This window comes from Myodes glareolus, chromosome 2, assembly GCF_982192425.1.
Source record: "Myodes glareolus chromosome 2, mMyoGla1.1, whole genome shotgun sequence".
Taxonomy (NCBI): domain Eukaryota; kingdom Metazoa; phylum Chordata; class Mammalia; order Rodentia; family Cricetidae; genus Myodes; species Myodes glareolus.
Genome location: NC_142027.1, coordinates 130,586,060 through 130,604,837, shown reverse-complemented (window position 1 = coordinate 130,604,837; position 18,778 = coordinate 130,586,060). Strand labels below are relative to the sequence as shown.

Genomic DNA, 18,778 nt, shown 5'->3' with positions numbered 1-18,778 from the left:
TTGTGGAGCAGAGGGGGAAAGGGGGAACAGAGAGAAGGGGGAGTAGGGAGAGAGAAGGAGAAGCAGAGAGAGGAAAAGAGGAGCAGAGAAAGGAGAGGGAGAAGAGGGAGAGAAGGGGCAGCAGGGAGAGAGAGAAAGAGATGTTAACATTGTATACACAGCTGAAAATGGCCTGGTGTAACTCTATATGAGAATAATAGCTTGAAAAATACTAATGAAGTATATATAATAAATAACAGAGCAAAGAGGAGCCCTCATGGCTTACCAAGCCCAGCTGGGCTCTGACACTTTACAGCTGACCCCAGTATTAGCATCTACTGTCTTCTGCCGCTGTCTTTTGTCTAGACGTAAACATGGATGCTGAACGTTTGTGAGAACAGTCAGGTCACATGGACTCCAGCTTTTCTGACTCATCCTGGTGCCGTCCTTGTTACTGGGCTGTGTCATGCTGTGCACCCTGGCTTCCAGGCTGATCCGCATTCACTGCAGGGATTCGGTGCAGCACAGAGCATCGGGCTATTTTAGGAGCTGGATTGCAGAAGTCTGCCACAACTACTGCAGCCCTCAGCCTTCCTGACATGCTGCCTGATGCCTGTGTCCTACTGGTGACTTTTAGCTGGAGAAGCCTGTCTTACTGTCATAATGTCACCGCAGTGAGGACCAGGGGTGCCCTGTCTGGCTCATTCAGGATATGGTCTATTCTGTGGCTAGGTTTTGTTTTCAGAAATAGCAAATGTTTATCTTCTTTGAACTTCTGTACTTTACCCAAATATTAGTCAGTGCCTGTACTAAGTTAGCCAATGCCATGTTTTAATAGAACTTTCTTTTTTATCTACAGCCACAGCCCTTTCAGACAGCACAAAACCAAAGACAAGCACGAGATAGACCGCATGACCCTGACAGTGGTGAGATGGTTAAGAATGGTTTCCGTGTTCTGTGTCTCATTGTTACTGGCTAAATGTGCTGTGAAAAGCACACGGTACTGCAGGGCTGGGGAGATGGCCCTGTGGGTAAAGAATTTGTCCCACGGACCTGAGGGTCAGAGCCGGATGCATTTGTAATAGCAGCACTGCTGAGAGAGGAAATCCACAGAAGGCTGTGGTCTCCTCACCCTGGTGTGCCCAGCAGAAAGGCACCAGAGACACCAGGTGGATGATGAGGACAGTCACCCAAGACTGTCCTCTGACCTCCACAAGGGCCTTGTGGCACACAGGCACCCACACCCATTTGAACAATCATGTGTTCCTGATATATAATACAAAAAACATAAAGACAGATCAAAACCACAAAGTATTATATATAACATATAATATATATACATACATTTATAAAACATGAAATGTGAAATAAATTCATGAAGATAAAACCATTCCTAGGGGAAATTTTGAAGGAAACAGATGAGTGGAAGCATGCTCCAGGGCAAATGATGAGTTCTACAACTGAGCAGACAGAAGAAGATGTGGCAGGTGGGGAGCCGGCATGGCCATCAAATAAACAGAGAGACTAGCCCTGCCAACCTGCCGAAGGATTCCAAAACCAATCAGTAACCATTGTAGATTAATGCTCGCCTGTTGTGAATTAAGTTTTAGATACCCTCTTCCCAAGGAGCAGCCTTGACCTCTGGTTGGGTGTGAAGCCACTGTCTTAGGACGGGCCTTTGAAATCCATTTCTTCTCTCCCCAGAATGTGCAGCTTCCGGATGCCTTCTCCCCTGAACTGAGGTCCCTCCTGGAGGGTTTGCTCCAGCGGGACGTGAGCCAGCGGCTGGGCTGCTGCGGAGGCGGGTAGGCCATCTTTCAGAGTCTCCACTCCAAGGAAACCGGTGGTCTTTTTTATCCAGTCCCTGCAAGCCCTCAGCATCTACTGGAGTGGGATCACATGGGGCGGGGTCACACGGGGTGGGGTTCCACAGGAGAAGGCCACACAGGGTGTTGGTTATCCATGCTGTTACCCTCACAATTCTAGATGGAAATGCCCTATGAAGGAGATGTTTGTTTGTTTTGCTCACAGTTTCAGAGGGGTCAGCCTGTCCTGGCTTTAAGCCAAAGCTCAGTGGGTCAGTTCTCCATGAGGGCGTAGGCCAGGCTTGTATCTTAGATGAGCTGGAAGCAGAGATGGGGGAACTGGAGGATTTTTTTCAAAGTGAATCCCTTATTGGACCTCGAACTTTCTTGTTAGAGACTCCAGCCTCCCAACATAGTATTAGCATCTGGGAAACTTGTGAGAGGAGGGGAGAATATGGGGGAGGAATGGGGAGGAAGGGGTATAGGAGGGGAGAAGATGAGGGGAGAGGAGGGGAGAAGGTGAGGAAGAGGAGAGGAGGGGAGGAGGAAGGAGGGGGAAAGGAAGACAGGAGAGGAGAAGATGGGGGAAGGGGAGAGGAGGGGAAGGGGAGGGAGGGGAGAGAAGGGGAAGAGATAAGGTAGGGAGGAGGATGGAATGGGGAGGGGGGAGGGGGACAGGATGGGAGGAGAGAGGGAGGGGGAGAGATGTGAAGGAAATCAGGAAGGGAGGGGGAAGAGATGGGTACCGGAGGGGAGGGGAACAAAGGGGGATAAGAGGAGAGGGGGAGGAAAAGAGAGAGGAGGGAGAGAGAAAATAGAGAGGAGGAGGAGAGATAAGGGGTTTTCATTTTTCCTCCCAAGTCCTGCGAGAACTGAGTGTGGCCTCTGTCCCTCCTTTCCGGGCCCCATCTTTAATTTCAGTATGTTCCCAAGTGGCCCCCTAGAGAGGCTGAGGAGTGAACAATGCCCCCACCCAACCAGGCTGCTGTCGCAGCCAGGCAGAAGTGCTAAAGATCTGAGGCTGTGACTTTGTGCTCTCAGGGCTTCTCTGGATACTTAGGTGGGGGGCTTCTCCACGACTGGTGTTCCTCAGCTGTAGGGAAGTGCGCCATCTCCCCAGCCTGTTGCTTTCTCTTAGCACTCCTATGAGCATTGGCGGAATGATGCCCTGGCCATGTGTGTTAGCTGCCTCTCTCCTTTGATTCCTTGTTTTACTCTCTGATCATTTAGATCCCCAGCCTTTCTATTGATTTTGTTTTTTAAGAAGCTCTTTGGCAAGTTTGGTTTCTCAAATGTCAAATCTTCCAGGGCCTTCAAAGCTTCCTGTTAAAATTCACATCTTTTTGTGGAGACTTGAGGATTCAGGGGTGGGAACAATGCTTGGTGTGTGGGTTGAGTGCGCGTGTGTGTCTATGTGTGTCAGCGATTCCACAGAGTTCCAACACGCACATGCACACACACACTCGCGCGCGCACACACACACACACACAGAGTCTAGAGGTCAGCACATGCTCCATCCCCAGAGCAGCTGTTTCGCCACTGGCCTGCACTGCACACCGCCCTGTCCATCCCCAGCTACCTTTAGACAGCCCCTTGGTGTGTCCGTGTGCTCCACCCCGCGGTTCCTGTGACAGCAGGGAAAGGAAGGAGCCAGACTGGATGCCAGCCTCCTCTAGTTCTTTCTGTCATGGGTTCAGCCTGCTGTGTGTAGACAGCAGCAGGTGCAGGTGAAGACAGGACAAGGCCCCTCGAATGTCGCTCCTGAGGACATGGTATCTGCTTTGCCTGGGGTCCTCCCTCCATCTCTGAGCACTTGTTAAGCTCAGGCTGAGGAGGAACCATGAGGGCAGCAGATGCAGCAGTGTGCTAGAGATGAGATACTGAGCAGCATCCTTTGAAGAGAGGCGGGTCACAGGTCTGAGCATTGCACGTAAAGGGCCATACAGTGGTCAAACCTGTGACTCATCTTGCAGAGGGAGGGAAGACTTGGAGATGGGACCACACTGCAGTGGCTCAGCAGAGCAGAGAGGCTGGAGTCACCGAGGATGGAGGAGGGGGCAGGTGAAGAATAGCTCCGAGGGGCTGCAAGATCTGGATCTGGGGTCTTGGGAATTCATAGAAAGGGGGCAGAGCACAGGCTGAGGATCAGCCCACAGGAACCACTGCTGCTGTGGGGAGACAGGCCTGAACGTTTGGATGCTGCTGTGAGTCCTCAACCTTGATCCTGACCTTCAAGGAGTTTGTTTATTCAGCTGAATGGGGCGAGGGTTCACATTGTGCCATTGGAGTTTGCCATCTAAGTGAATACTGGGAGGATCCACCGTCCTGCCCCTTTCCTGTCCTTCTGTCCATCATGGCTGTTTGGCATTTGCTGGAGATACTTTAACACTCGGCTCTGCAGCATCACTCTTCTTCAGATTGTGTTGTCATGTGCAGCCACACAACATGGATGTACATGTGTGTGTCTGTGGGAACTGCCAGGCTGTCTTAAGCTACAGGATGCATCTGGGCAAAGGGAACATCGTCCTAGGTTCAGTGTTGATGCCTCCAGTTGCTGCAGCATTTTCTGTGTTCTCGGAAAGTAACTTCTTGCTTTTTTTTCTACACGTGTGTGCATGCGAATCTGTGTGTGCACATGTGTTCTCATGCTTGTGCCATGTCTGCATATGTGTGTGTGAACCCAAGATTGATGAGTGTCTTCCTTGATTGCGCTCTACCTTGTATACTGGAGCAGGTCCCTCCCCAGAGTTTTCTGATTGGCCTAGTCTAGCTAGCCGCATGCCAGGTTACCCCCTGTCTCTGTCTCTTGCTACCATGTCAGTCCAGCATTTACATGGGAGCCAGGGATCCAAACTCAGGTTCTTGTGGCTACATGGCAAGCACTTTACCCCCTGAGCTGTTTTCCAGCCTGCAATTGGTTTCTTAATGAACAGGACCGTTCTCTATGGGCTCCTACTGGGAGACAGTTTAGCACAGCACTGGTCACATTTCCCGTCTGACCTCTGCAGGACTCTCTGTCCCTCCTCTTCCCCAGGGCACAGGAGGTGAAGGAGCACATCTTCTTCAAGGGCATCGACTGGCAGCACGTGTACTTACGGAAGGTATCCCTCTGGGCCCTCTGAGCCCTCTCTCTGTCTCTCTGCTGCTGGCTTTCTAACTCTGCCCCCCAGGGTCCCCACCTCAACCTCCCATGTCTATATCTTCTGCGTGGATGCATTGCCATGTAGGGGACTCCTACTGGGGAGGCTCCTTTCACTCTTTTTTCTCACACAGGCCAGATGTGCCTGATTTTACATCTGTGGTTCAACCAACCATGTATGGAAAATATTCAGGAAAAAATATAAAACCACTGGTGTGCTCAGCACATGCGGACTCCTAGTGTCAAATGACACAGACTGACCACTCTCTGCGGAACATTTACACTGTCACCTCAAGACTGACGTCTGTGGGGGTATATGATACATACAAGTTCTGTGCAAACCCTCGCTGTTGTATGTGAGGGACCTGCTCCTCAGTGGACGTGTAGCCAGGTGACAGCCTGGAAAGGGCCTCTGCAGGTGCTGAGGGGCAGCCATATCAAAATTTTGGAGATATCATCTCAACACATGAATAGAAGGCCCAGGACAGCAGTTTTCTGCCTGATTGGGCTATGTATAGAGTCAGACTTCAATATGCAAGGAATGTAGACGTTTTTCTAGCCCTATACCATCTTTTCCTGATTTTTATTTTTTTAACTTTTGTCTTGTGCTAGAGCCGAAACCAGGCCTTTCCCCACTAAGCCTGTCCTTTTCCGTGCAGCCGTACCCTACCCCCTCCCCTTATTTTAAGCTTCGTTGTGCCTCTCTTTGGTACAGGAACACCCCAGTTGAATTTTTAAGTGTGTTTCTGTGTGAAGCCCAGCTGCAGAGCGATGGCAGTTCCTGTGGGGAGGAGGGAGTGCCCGCCCACCCTGCCACAGGAAGGAGGCAGTGCCCGCCCACCCTGCCAGGCTCAGATCACCCGGGCAGCCAGCACTGATGAGGGTTTGCAGTGTGACAGCTCAGGGTGATCTGCCCTCTCTGGGCATGTGCTCCCTGAAAACCAGGCTGTGTTCTTTTTATAGACTGTTATCTGGGGCTGGGGGCATACAGGGCAGCTGGTAACTGGGCCCTACCTACTTGTTGGATCTTCTAGTACCCACCACCCCTAATCCCTCCTCGGGGAGAAGTCAACGCTGCAGACGCCTTTGATATCGGCTCTTTTGACGAGGAGGACACCAAAGGCATTAAGGTATGCACACTTCCAGGTATGGGATTTCGGCTGTATTCACTGTGTGTGGAGGGCACTGGGGATCGACTGGAGCCCTTGTCCGTGCTAGACGAACACTCTACCACCAAGCTACACCCCCATCCCCTGCACTCACTCTGCAGCCCAGCAGGCCTTGAACCCCGCTGCTGGGGTAACAGGCCACCCCACCCTTGTAGCTTGAGGAGAGGAGAATCCATTGCACTTGGCGATAGTTTCAGTCTTAGCGCCTACACTCAGCAGCAGCCGCCACAGCTTTCTTTTCCCGATCATTTCACTTTGGTGAGCAACAGGGTGCTTGCTTGCCTTGTTTTGTGTGGCATTTGCCGTTAGACTCCAGCTTGGATCTGTGGCAGGAATAAGAACTGATTCAAACACATTCCGCTCAGAGCAGAAGACTCCATGATCTTCGTGCTTCTAAGTCTAGGGCTGTGGTTTTCAACCTGTGGGTTGTGATCCCTTTGGGAGTCAAATGACCCTTGGACCCCTTAAGACCATCTGCATATCAGATATTTACATTACAGTAGCAATATATTGTTATGAAGTAGCAACAAAATAATTTTATGTTTGGGTGTCAGCTTTAGAAAGGTTTGAGAACACTGGTCTAGGATCTTCCTGTGTCCGGAGGGAACATGCACACAGCAGGAATCTCTTTGCACATGTCAATCAAGGGTCCTCTGCATTTTTCAAACTTTGGTGCATGACTCTGTTTTTCCAAGTGGTGACAAGACATACTCACAGGGAGAGTGAGTCAGGAGGAAGATCACCATTTGTAAAATGCTAAGTCAGCGAGTCACCAGCCTGCCAGCCTGTCATCTGCCCTGACTCTGGTGGCTTAGCCCAGCCCCGGCTCTTCTCTGCTGCTGGCAGGGCCAGTTGCTCAGTTTCCCACCTGAAAACCCCCTCCAGCCACAGTGATGGTTCTGCATGTCAAACCCACACCTGCTACCTGGAGAGTGAATGGCGGGCTCTGTAACTGAGTCTGGCAGGGGCTGTCACAGGGACACTCAGAACAGGCATGCTGGGGACAGAGTGAAGGTAGAGCCTGGAGGGAGATGAGGCCTGGAGGAGAGGCAGCTGTGAGCAGGGGCAGCTGTGAGCAGGGCAGCTGGGCGGAGCCACGGGCTCCTGGAGTGGAGACTGACTGGGAGACCATGGGGTGTTACAGGAGCTGTAGCAAAGCCACCGTCTCCTGGACCCCCAGGGCAGCCTGCCTTAGAGGGCAAGACAAAGGCGTTTAAGGCAAAGACAGTGCTGCCATGAAGTGCACACCCATCACTGCAGCTCCCGGGCTGGGCACCTGCTCTCCAGCCACTTGTGCTTAAACGTTCATCTGTGCATGGTGCTGGTGTTGGGAGGTCGTGCAATGCCAGCTGATGTAGCCTGCAGCCCGCTTTCCCGCTTTTCCACACCATGTGAGGGAGGTTGGTCAGCCGGCCCAGCTTTTCTCCCTTATGGGATTTTGAATACTATGCGGACCCTTGCCCCCCCCTTTTTTTTATAAATACGGCACCCACAGCTGAAAGTCTACATGGCTGCCAAGAGTCTCTTACTGTTTCTAAATAAAACACAGTGTGTGGGGCTGGAGGAGCTCACAGTCAAGTGTTTGCTGCACATGAGCGCCTGAGTTCAGAGCCCTAGCATGGGAGTAAAATTAGGCACAGTGATGCACATTCATAACCCAGCACTGAGAAGTGAAGGGGAGCAGAGACAAGAGGAAGCCTGGTGTCATTAGTTGGTAAGCTCCAGGTTCAGTAAGAGAGACTGTTCCCCACGCATAAATACATAAATATGTTGTGTTAGAGAAAGACACTGATACCTACCTCTGGCCTACTCACACAGACACACATACACATGCACCTTCTTACACATGTACACACACAGGACCACATACACATGCATACAAACAAATTTTAAACATAAGTTTATTTCCTTGACAAAAATACCCTAGTGTTATTGAAGACCAGGCCCAGGCTGCCTGGTCTTGGGCCACGGCAAAGCCGTCCCTGGTGTGGCCATGGGAGGCACTAGAGCGTGTGTTCCCCTATCCTTACACACCCAGCTCTTGGACTGCGATCAGGACCTCTATAAGAACTTCCCACTGGTGATCTCCGAGCGCTGGCAGCAGGAAGTGGTGGAGACTATCTACGATGCCGTCAATGCCGATACGGATAAAATCGAGGCCAGGAAGAGGGCTAAAAATAAGCAACTTGGTCAGGAGGAAGGTAAAAGGCCACGGGGCTCACTGTCACCAAGTGCTTCCCAGCATAGGAAACAGCGTACCGGGCTTGGCTTTCACATGGATTCAAGGGCTGAGTCCAGTTTCTCGAACCCTCCAGTTTTCAGGCAGATGGAAATGAACACTGGGGGAGGCATTGCTATCTGAGTTCTGGGGTCTCCCTGCTCCTGGGACTCTGCGGGGCAGCCTTGAAAATTTAGTCCTTGAAGACAGGGCATTACAGAGTCAGGAACAGACCCCATGAGTACAGTCCCGGCACCTGTGTCCAGGACAAAGGCAGAACTAAATGTGTTTTAACTCTACCCAGAAACGCAAACCCATGTCAGAAGGGCAGCTCCATGGGCCCCACCCCTGCCTTCCTCTGCTGTCTTTTACTTTTTCTCCATCTCAAGAAGCATGTGGGGTCTCATCCTTCTGAGGGGTGTCTGACTCCCCCAGATTGTACATTCCCGAGGGCAGGCAGATTTTTATCTCATCTTTATTGTTGTTCCTCAGTGGGCCCACCAAACACTGATCCATGTCTAGCTCCCATGGCATCGTGGGTAGACTGATGGATGAGTGATTTTACCACCTTGTGAAATGTCCCCCACCTTAAAGACTCAGTCAGTGTGAGTCTGAGTTGTTCGACTCTGCTGTCTTCAAGGGCGGTGAGCCGAGGATGACTGTCAGGGGAAAGGCCTAGCTTCAGAAGAATTTATAGGATGGAAGTGGATTAAGGGGCAGTTCCCTCCAGTGGTAATGGAACTTTGGAGAGAATTCACAATTAAACAGTCTCTTATTTAGTAGTTTGGGAACAAAATTTTGTCCGGTCTGAGTTGCAAGTATGTACTGCAGGTTCAAATGCCAAGAATCAAGGTTTGAGCTCAGAGCCTGGAACCTTCTGAGCTTCCACATCCCAGTCCCATGTTTTCAAAAACTGAGCTCATGGTGTTTAAAAAAACGAATTGCTTTTGTGGAGACATGTGCCCCCTCTCCAGCCCCAAAGCGTGTCATTAGTGGTGTTAACTCAGGACCTGAGTGACCCTGTGTGTCCACCCTCAGATTATGCCCTGGGGAAGGACTGCATCATGCACGGGTTCATGCTGAAGCTGGGCAACCCCTTTCTCACGCAATGGCAGAGGCGCTACTTCTACCTGTTCCCTAACAGACTGGAGTGGAGAGGAGAGGGCGAATCTCGGGTGAGTTCTGGGGGTGGCACCTGCGCAGCTCTGGGGCGCTGGGGGCTCTGGGGTTCTGTGGCTCCCTCCCTCTGCCTCCTGCCTGTGTCTCTTTTGTCTCAGGAGCAAGGGTTGCTATGGTCTGACTTTTAGTGTCTGTGTCAAGTTCCTTCCTGGAATAAAGGCACAGGTGTCCTTTGAAAGACAGGGTCCTGAGTCCAGCAGCCTCACGGAGTCAATGGAGGCTGGAGAGCGCAATGGTGGGATGGGAGAAGAGCAGAGCAGGAGAGGGCAATCCCAACTCATGGCTCACAGGACTCAGCACACTCCAAGGTGCCTCTCTGGGCCTCTGTTTCCTCATTGAGAAGTGGGAGACACAGAAAACCTCACAGCTCCCATAGTTAGGGCACGCTAACCTGAGACCAGGCGCCGTAAACAAACTCAGTGGTTTAGCAGCTTGCAGGGTCCAACCCCAATTTACCGAAAGGAATCCAGGGCAGCCAGCTTGCTGTGGGTGGAGAGGGCTGTTGACCCCGGTATGTCTTGGTCTCTTCCCAAGTCAGATCAGATGAAATGTCACCCGTGGGATCTGTTTAGGGTGGCAAGGACGCTGACCCAGGCTGTCTGCCCTCTGCTGGGAATCTTAATCCCTCAGACCCTTTCTCAAGCTAATGGTAGCAAAGCAACAAGACAGGTTGCTTCATTAAACACCCTCCATGTGAGAGACCCAGAAAGGAGCCCACCTGGGTGGATGGTGTGTGGTCTGCTGTGAGGTGGGGCAGGGTTCATCACTGGGGCCATGGTCCCGGGGTCAGGACATGGATGTAATTAGGAGTCTGGAATGAGGATCAGCAGCCTCTCAGCTGCAGAGGACCCGAGCAGGAGGCTCAGCCCTGCTGTCTTTGAGTCATGGTTTGTGAACTGCTCCTTATGAATGGTGGCAGTAGCCTGTGGTCACTTCCCGGTTGTGCCATGGGCCTCTTAAAATTAAAATCTCTTAGATTTGAGCACGAAATCAGGTGTTCTGTGAGTGCACCTAGATGCAGCTCTGTGCTAGCAGGTATTGAACTATCTTCCCAGAGCCTGGGCAGGCAATCCTCTCAAGCCTCGAACTGTCATAGTTGCAACAATGTATCTTTTATTATTAATTACTATTATTTTCTTTAGACATTTGATATTCTGTGTGAAGCTAGGCAGACCCGAGGTAGATCTGTAAGAATGAACAGAGGGACAGACAGCGTGGGAGTTCCTCACGTTTTCCGCTCCAGATTTCTTAGAATGTATCTAAAATATAAACAAACAAACACCACCCCCATGTAACCACACTGTGGCCTGCTGAGCCTTCACACTAAATCTGTTGTGAGGATCCTGTAGGAATGCCTCCTGTATTTAGGTCTTTCAGATGTGGATCTAATGTCTTAGCCCATCCATGCCTTAGCTGTCACCCACCGCTATTCACTGTTCTCCTGCTGATGGCTAGACAGCAGCAGATGTCCCTGCCATGTGGCCCTGTACTTTCATGGCTTCCCACGCCAACACTAATCCAGAACCCTGGGTGGTGGGCCCTCACAGAAGCGGTGCTTCCTTGGTTACTTTGAACTTCTTTTTGTGTCCCTTGTAGCCCTTCTCCTCATTTCTAGACTATCAACCAAGAAAGAAGAAGAAAATGTCATTGGCTTTTGAAAATGCACCCTTTAATTTGCTGGAAGAGATCACAAAGTATCAAAGTAATTGTTCACTTTTCCCATTTGTTTTTAGCAAAATTTACTGACCATGGAACAGATCTTGTCCGTTGAGGAGACCCAGATTAAAGACAGAAAGTGCATTTTATTCCGAATAAAAGGAGGGAAACAGTTTGTCTTGCAATGCGAGGTGAGTTTTTATTGGTATTCTCTGGAATATTGACAGACAGGGATGGGCGGATTCCCAGGGCTCTTGCCAGGTCCCCAAGCTCCTCCTTGCCTCTCTCACAGACTTAGCTGTAAGGTTTAGGTAAATTAAGTCCCGATAAACTAACACAGGTGAATTCATGTTAGCAGAGAGGATAGTTGAGTCTGGGAACTGCCTGGGGCAGGCAGAGCTGGAGTCTGCTCTCCAAGCTAACTTATCTCTCTGATCTCTGAGATTCCAAAAGGGCTTTCCCAGGGGGACTGCCTTTGTTTTTCTCTGAGTTGTACTGTAGCTCAAGTTTCATTGTTTTACACTTTTCCTTGGTGTACTAAGGTGTGTGCACACGTGTGTTTTCACAGGGTAAAGGGAGAGGAACTGGTTGAACAAGGACACCCGTTAGCTTGTTGTTGAGACAGGGTCTTGCTACGTAGTCCAGGCTGGTGGGGAACCCGGGACTCTGTGACTTGACTTTCCCAGTATTGGAATTACAGGTGGACACAGGAACTCAGAACTATCTTAGACATGTGAGAGGGTGTCTTACCGTATCAGGACCCTCTCCCCCTGTTCATTATTCTATAGGCTGTGGTTTTAGGACCCAGAGAAAATCCCCAACTAGATTAAGGCAGTAGATAGGATACAAAGGATGTATTGGGAGAGCCCAGAACTGACTAAGTTTTACACCACGCTCCAGGGGACCTGAAGGTAGAAGCAAGGCTTCAGGGCTGACAGGCAGGATGTGTCCTCTTTCAGGCTCCAAACACTTTTGTAGATACTGTTGCAGATGGGTAGACAGGTCCCAATGCCTGCATGTTTCTCTGTGCAGAGTGACCCCGAGTTTGCACAGTGGCTGAAGGAGCTGACGTGCACCTTCACTGAGGCCCAGAGACTGCTGCGCCGTGCCCCCAAGTTCCTCAACAAACCCCGAACCACCATCCTGGAGCTCTCCAAGCCACCACTGTGCCACAGAAACAGCAGCGGCCTCTGAACCACAGAGCAGCAAGGCCCGCAGGAGGGGCCCCAGCTCTTCAGTCCAGGAGTGGAATGGAGCCACAGGGAGCCGTGTGGAGCTGAGACACAACGGTTCTGAGCACCGGGCTGCTCCAGGCTGGGGATGCCCACGACACCAAGGTGGCCTTGCAGGAGTTGGGACAACCTCTGGGCTGGCCTGTCCACAATTGAAACTACTGAAGAAGCAGAAGGCATTTTTCTGCATACCCACTTACTTTGGTACCCATGGCCTCAGAACGGGAAATGACCTTTATCACTCAAGCGTTTCTGGCATCGAGACTATCTGGGATGGGACCACAGTGTCTGAAACTGCGGTAGCCTATCCTAGGCACTGATGTATCTGAGTGCCTGCCTGGAGTTTGGGGGTGTGTGGCTCCAAATCCTGGAGGAGGCACAGTAGCCTAGGGTCTCTATAGGTCAGGGATAACTCCTGTTTGTCCCAGAGGTGATGAGGTAGCAGTGAGTACCATGTACACACGGCCTGCCTCTGGTGGCTCTGCTCTAAGGATGCCAGTCAGAGAGCAGAGATAGGAATGTCCCTTTGAGGAATTGCTGTGGCATCCATCATGGCCCCTTCTGGTCAACACGAGCAGAGCAGATGCCCCAGGACTTCAGGTCAAGCAGGATATAGGTTACCTATCAGGCAGTGCATGCACGCGCTTGGGGTCTCCATGAGGGGCAGGTCTATGACGGAGTCATGCTCCCTCTGCCTGGCCTGGGAAGCATATCCGAGGACGTGAATAAGACAGAAGAATATAACTTATAATGAACTCACACTGATGGGTGGCGTTGTCCAGAGGTCTCCTGTGCGCCCTGGCTTGCCCCACATCCTTCTGTCATTGATGCACTGTGCACTGGGTTATTCTGTCGGGGACGGCAGTTTGCCCAGCACCCTTCCTCTAAAAGTTACTTCCTCCGCCGCTGCCCCGAATAAATGCTGGGTTCCTGTGCCACCGCACGGAAACAAAAGTCCCTGAAGGGCTCCGCGGACTTGTTCAGCTCCGGGGGCTGTGTTTCTAGATGAACTGCTGAGCACGTAAGAACCTGACGTTGAAATTCTTTGCATTCTGTTCTAGATCTTTCTAACAGTTCCCGGTGTGTACCCTTGTGTTTATATGCTGGGAAAATAAGGTGTTTATTTATTTATTTTTTAACATTGCAATTACCTTTTGAGAGTTTGGAAGATAATTTGCCTGTTACCATGCAGGTGCGTGGGGAAGTTTTGGGGCTCAGTGTCCATCTCGTTGCCCATTCAGGGTTCGAGTCCATATCCATGTACCACTGTTCACTGCCTCTAGTGTGGGAATGTGGCTGCAACCTAGCACAGGCACCCTGCCTGCTTAAAGAGAATGGTATTCAGATCCTATTGCACATATGCACATGTCGTTAAGTATTGATGTTACTGTGGGTGTGGCCAGGGTGGGCAGCTCACACAAGCTCAAGCAGACCTGCAGGGGTGGGAGCTGCATATCTGGCCTTTTCGGGGGATATACAGTACCCTCTACCAATCGTAGTGGCTTGGCCCCAGCCAGCATTGGGCTAGCCAGACTGAATTTTGTAATGGGGTTATAGCTATAGCAAAGGGTTTTTAAAGGTGGCAGAATCGTGGGTTCCTGAGCCTGTACGATGTTGAGCTAGACTCTCACAGACACCGTGTGTTAGTCCTTGCTGAGTCAATCTGAAGACTCTTTTCCCTTTTAGAAAGGAATTTTGTGTGTAGAGAGGCTCTCCTCAGAGCCCCCTGCCTCAGACTTACTCCAGGTAAACCACTGTATCCCCTCAACCCCGTTTCCCTCCTGAGGACACAGCTGAGGGAGGGCAGATGGCCCTTGCAGTAGGTCCTCAAGATTCCCATGGCGGGGGATGGGTCCTCAGAGGCCATCTTTCCACCCAAGCATGAATGCGATGGGGTGACCTGAGCCCACAGGGTGGAGGGAAAGCCGTAGAGTTTACAATGCTTGGCTGTGTGAGAGTTTTTGTCACGTTGGTGGATCCCTAGATGCCAGCTGCTTCTGTACCATTAACAGAATGAGCCTGTGTGTTCTCCTGATTGCAGTTCCTGGGGAGGAGTACTTAACACGAGCAAAGACATTCCAGGTGATGCTGTTTTAGTACAATTCTGTTCTAAGCAACCTCGGTTTCATAAACAAGACTGTTACATCACTTTAAAGCAGCCATGTGACACACGCTACATCAAAGCCTTTGGCAAACCCCAGTTTATTTATTTATCTGTTTAACCTAAAGTACCCTCTTGCTCCTGGGGCTCCATGCTTGTGCCCCCAGGACATGGTTAAGTGCGATACTTCGGCAAAGCCTGTAGAAATTGTCTCACCGTCATGGTTGACAGGGGAACCTGTCTCACTGTTGACACCGGGGTCTGCACACTGGTGGCCCCATTGATTGATAGTACAAACTGTAAAGCCAGCAGCACGCGCAGTGTGGATGGTGGCTTACTGGGGAGAGGTGATATCCTTTCAAGAAAGATAGCGTTGGACAGACTGGATGCAGCAGGATCATGAGCCCAGCCTTGACTGCCAGAGGCAGGAGGCTTATGAGTTTGAGGCTAACCTGAACTACATAGCAAGGCCTTGCCTTCAGAACACCAAGGGCTTTGCAGTAGCTTTGGGGCCACACTCTTGCCTCACATGTTCGTGGTTCTGGTTTTAATCTCCAGTGGGGGTGGAGGGTGGGCAGCCAACTGTTAGCCACCTAATAAGACTTAGCCTGCGTAGCCCCTTGACCTTAGCCATGTGCCTATTAGAAGCAGCTATTCTGAGGCCCCACTAGCCATAACTGTTCACCAGTGTGGCAAAGGGTCAGAGCTCCCCAGGACAGGAGCTAGTCTGTTTCATATTCCTGAGAGGCCAGTGGAATCTGTGGCGGGCTCAGGGCAGACGGAGAAGGTTTGCTTGGTCAGCTGATGGAAACCAGACTCTTGGGCATGAGAAAGCACCAAGGAAGAAATGATGGACACTAGTGGGAGACCCCCTGGCCGAAGCCTAGTTGCTCCCCTCATGAAAGTGTCATGTGCTCTTCCCTGGACATTCCCAGGAAGGTCCCTCATCGGCGGTATCTGCCCGGACGCTGAGTCTGTCCCCTGACACTGTGTGCTGTGTAGCCAGGCAGAGAGAGACAGTGTCCGGGTCACTGCTACTGAATGTGCTGCGGGGGTTGGGGGCGGTGTCCCAGGATGGCGCCACGGCCTTTCTGCGTGTTTAACTCCATTTCCACTTTGAACTTTGATAACTTAAATTAAAAATAAAACAAAACAAAAAACCAAAAACCAAGCTGTCTTTTCCCGAGTGAGGTTGATCTGAAAGTTGCCGCATTTGTGTTAACAGAATTGTTTTACTTTCTTCAGGCCTCATGTCATCTGCTTGTTTGTTGCTCTGGAATGAAGAAAGCTGAGCTGTGAGCCTCCTCTCCTCAGCTGGGATGGCCCCTAAGGTTTTCCTTGCTGATTCACTTTTGTTTACTTAACTAAGAGAGAACAGAGCCCAGGTCTCATATCCTACCGCCTCGGTATTCAGGACACCGAGACAGGAAGCTGGCGAGTCCCAGGACAGCCTTAGAAATAAGTAACTAACAGAATCAGAGTTGTTGCTTTCTGCCCCAAAACAAGTGTGAGCACTCCACCAGCAGCGGGGACGCTGTGTCCTGAGATGTGGCACGGAAAGTGGGTTCAAAGTGTAGGCTTTCATGAAGAACAAAGGCCTTCTCATAGTTAGTCCAAACCCGTGCATAGAGTGAGGTCCCCCGTGGGGTCCTTTTTGGAAGTGAGTACCTAGCTTCCCTCCCTTTTCATTTTGCCCTAGAGATAAAATGTCTTTGGAGGTAGGGTGGGGTGGAGCGATCATTCCCATCATCCACTGTGATTTGTCCGTTTGTTTGTTTCCTTGGTTGTTTACCTGCCCCTGGTTGTACGTATTGCATGTGGTTTATAAACTCAACACTGGCCTTTTTATTTTAGTTCTGTTATTAAATTATATTTTTCTATGTTCTAGGTAATAGCAGACCTGGCTTTTTCTGGGTAACAGAGATGGATGGACCTGTAACTATGAGACAAGAGTTCTATTTTAGCACAAAAAGCATTTTATATTATTTATTGAATCCGTATGTGTGTTCCCATGGAAACCATCTGTATTTTACTGCTCCTTGTGATCTGTATAGTTTGTTATTTAAAGAGAGATGGCAGCCTTTTGTGTTGTTGAAACAATAAAACTGAGCTCCGACGAGCAGCAGTGTGAGGTTGATGTCTCATTTCTCTGACTTGGACTGTCCTCAACTGCGGTGTGCACATGGGTTTATAATGCATCACGGGTGGCTTGCAGAAGATTGATCTCCTGTCCCTCCTCCTTAAAAGGCACTGAGAGTGCTGTGCCCAGGCTGACTACCAAACATTTCAGAGAATGACCTCCTGTCATTCCATCAAGATGCTGATCTGGTTTCAAAGCCAGCCGTGTCTGCCCTGAAAGCTGGGCAAATAGAGTTCTTCTCTAGCCAGCATGGCCTCCTGGGACCAGGGATGTCCAGCATACTTCAGCCTTCTTGCTGTGTGCCGTCCACCCTCAGTCTTAGTGGCCTCTTTCCCTGTCTCTTACGCACGGCAAGTTGTATGTTAGAACTGCTTCAGGGAGGGGCTCATTTGCCGGGATTTTCTTACCCTTTTCTGTTCAGTGCTTGCCACTTTAAACCAGACTCCATGCTACGGCTGCCAGGGCGGGACTGTCTGCTGTGGGCCCATGCCAGGGGCCCATGCCTCCTGTCTTTGAGCTGGACAGGAGGTGCCCTGTATCTTGCTGATTTGGTAAGAAAGGAAGTTACCACTGACCTGGCGAGGTCACTATTGAGACTCCCTGGAGTGTCTTGGTGCAGACTTTAAAACTCATCAGCCAAACAGTCGTCAGAAGACCCCAGTCTGGTGACCCTGGTCTAGTCTGTGCAGCCGCCCTGTGGGCACACGACACAGCCTTGTGAATTGTATATGTATCCGTCTGTAACCAAGGCTGAAGAGCTCCTGGCCCTCAGAAATGCCATGCAAATGCCATCACCCCCAAACTGGCTTCTCTCCAAGGACACTCAACACAACCCTCAGCCGGTCACTTTGAATGGCACAGCCTGTTTTCTGCATGTGTTGTATGTGTGTGTATTGTCCCCTGGACTTTTCTGCATGTGTTGTATGTGTGTCCCCTGGACTTTGTTTTTACTATGGGAGAAGCTTGAATATATCCTTCAGGCTGTTTGCAGGTAGTCTCCAGCCTGGAATATCGATGTGGTGAGACAGTCACAAGACAGGTCACCGCGTGGGAGGGAGGAGCAGACCCTCAGGGTTCTAACCAGGAAAACATGCACATGTATCAACACAGCAGTGGGGTAGGTCACTCACAGCAGTTGCCATGTAATCTGAGCACTTGTATGTGTTTGCTTCCCTCACGTTGCCCACTGTGCGTTTGTGTTACTCGTGTGAAGCCTGAGAGCCTCCTCCATGACTGGACCCATAGGCTTGTGAGTGTCTGACTTGGGACCAGCTCAGAAACTGGGTCTGTCCTGGTGACCTTTGGGTAGGAGAAGAAGGAAATTGGCTTATTTTGTCCTCCCCACAGTAGCTTTGGGCCAGCTGTCCCCTCGGCTGTCAATGTCCCTCCCTCTACTCTGTGTGGCTTCCTTGCCTTCTCCATTTTGGTCTGAGAGGCTGGCCCTGCCTCCAGCCCCTCAGGTTTCCCTCTCCTAAGTGCTGCTGTGACTGTCTGTCCAGAGACCCTGTCATTCTCTACACATGGTGGACAGTTTGAGAAGCCTTTCCTGGTGTCACGCATGAGCATCTGTCCTCATGTGCTGGTGTCACGCATGAACATCTGTCCTCATCTGCTTCCTATTGCTATGTAAACACCATGACTGAAGGCAGCTTGGGGAGGGAAGGGCTTCGTTCACCCCAGACTCTCAGGTCACAGTGCGTCACTGAAAGAATTTAGGGCAGGACCTGGAGGCCGGCACTGCAGCAGAGGCCAGAGAGGAGCATTGCCTACTGGCTTAATCCCCATGGCTTCCTCCACCTGCTTTCTTATACACCCAGGACCATCTGCCTAGGGGTGACACCACCCCATGGGAGGACCCACAGTGGGCTGAATCCTCTCATATCCATTGTTATGGAAGAAAATGTCCCATATGTGTTTGTCGTGAGTGTTGGGGACATATTCTCAGTTTTGAGTCCCTCTTCTCGGGTGAATCGAGCTTTTGTTCAGTTGGTAAAAACGCAGCCACCACAGGTCCTTGAGGCACAGTGTTAAGTTTGTGACAATTTGATGTAATGTGCTGTGACAAGGTGAGACTCCCCCAAAGTCCGCCCCTTCCCCAGGCCTGCGATGGGAACTTCAAGATACAGGTTCTGAACCTTTATACTACAGACCTAAGAGACC

General features: G+C 50.8%; 1 protein-coding gene across 3 annotated transcripts in view; it reads left to right on the top strand.

The window, feature by feature from the left end:
- The window catches only part of Grk3 (G protein-coupled receptor kinase 3), a 99,080-nt gene extending 82,471 nt beyond the window's left edge, over nt 1–16,609 (top strand). For all 3 annotated transcript variants that reach the window (XM_048450378.3, XM_048450367.3, XM_048450387.3), the window contains 8 exons: nt 839–905; nt 1,684–1,784; nt 4,819–4,885; nt 5,958–6,053; nt 8,131–8,293; nt 9,349–9,485; nt 11,223–11,336; nt 12,178–16,609. In XM_048450378.3, coding sequence (XP_048306335.1) covers nt 839–905; nt 1,684–1,784; nt 4,819–4,885; nt 5,958–6,053; nt 8,131–8,293; nt 9,349–9,485; nt 11,223–11,336; nt 12,178–12,339 — 907 coding nt within the window. In that variant the 3' untranslated portion in view covers nt 12,340–16,609. The remainder of the gene's footprint in view (nt 1–838; nt 906–1,683; nt 1,785–4,818; nt 4,886–5,957; nt 6,054–8,130; nt 8,294–9,348; nt 9,486–11,222; nt 11,337–12,177) is intronic.
- Nucleotides 16,610–18,778: the final 2,169 nt, after the last annotated feature.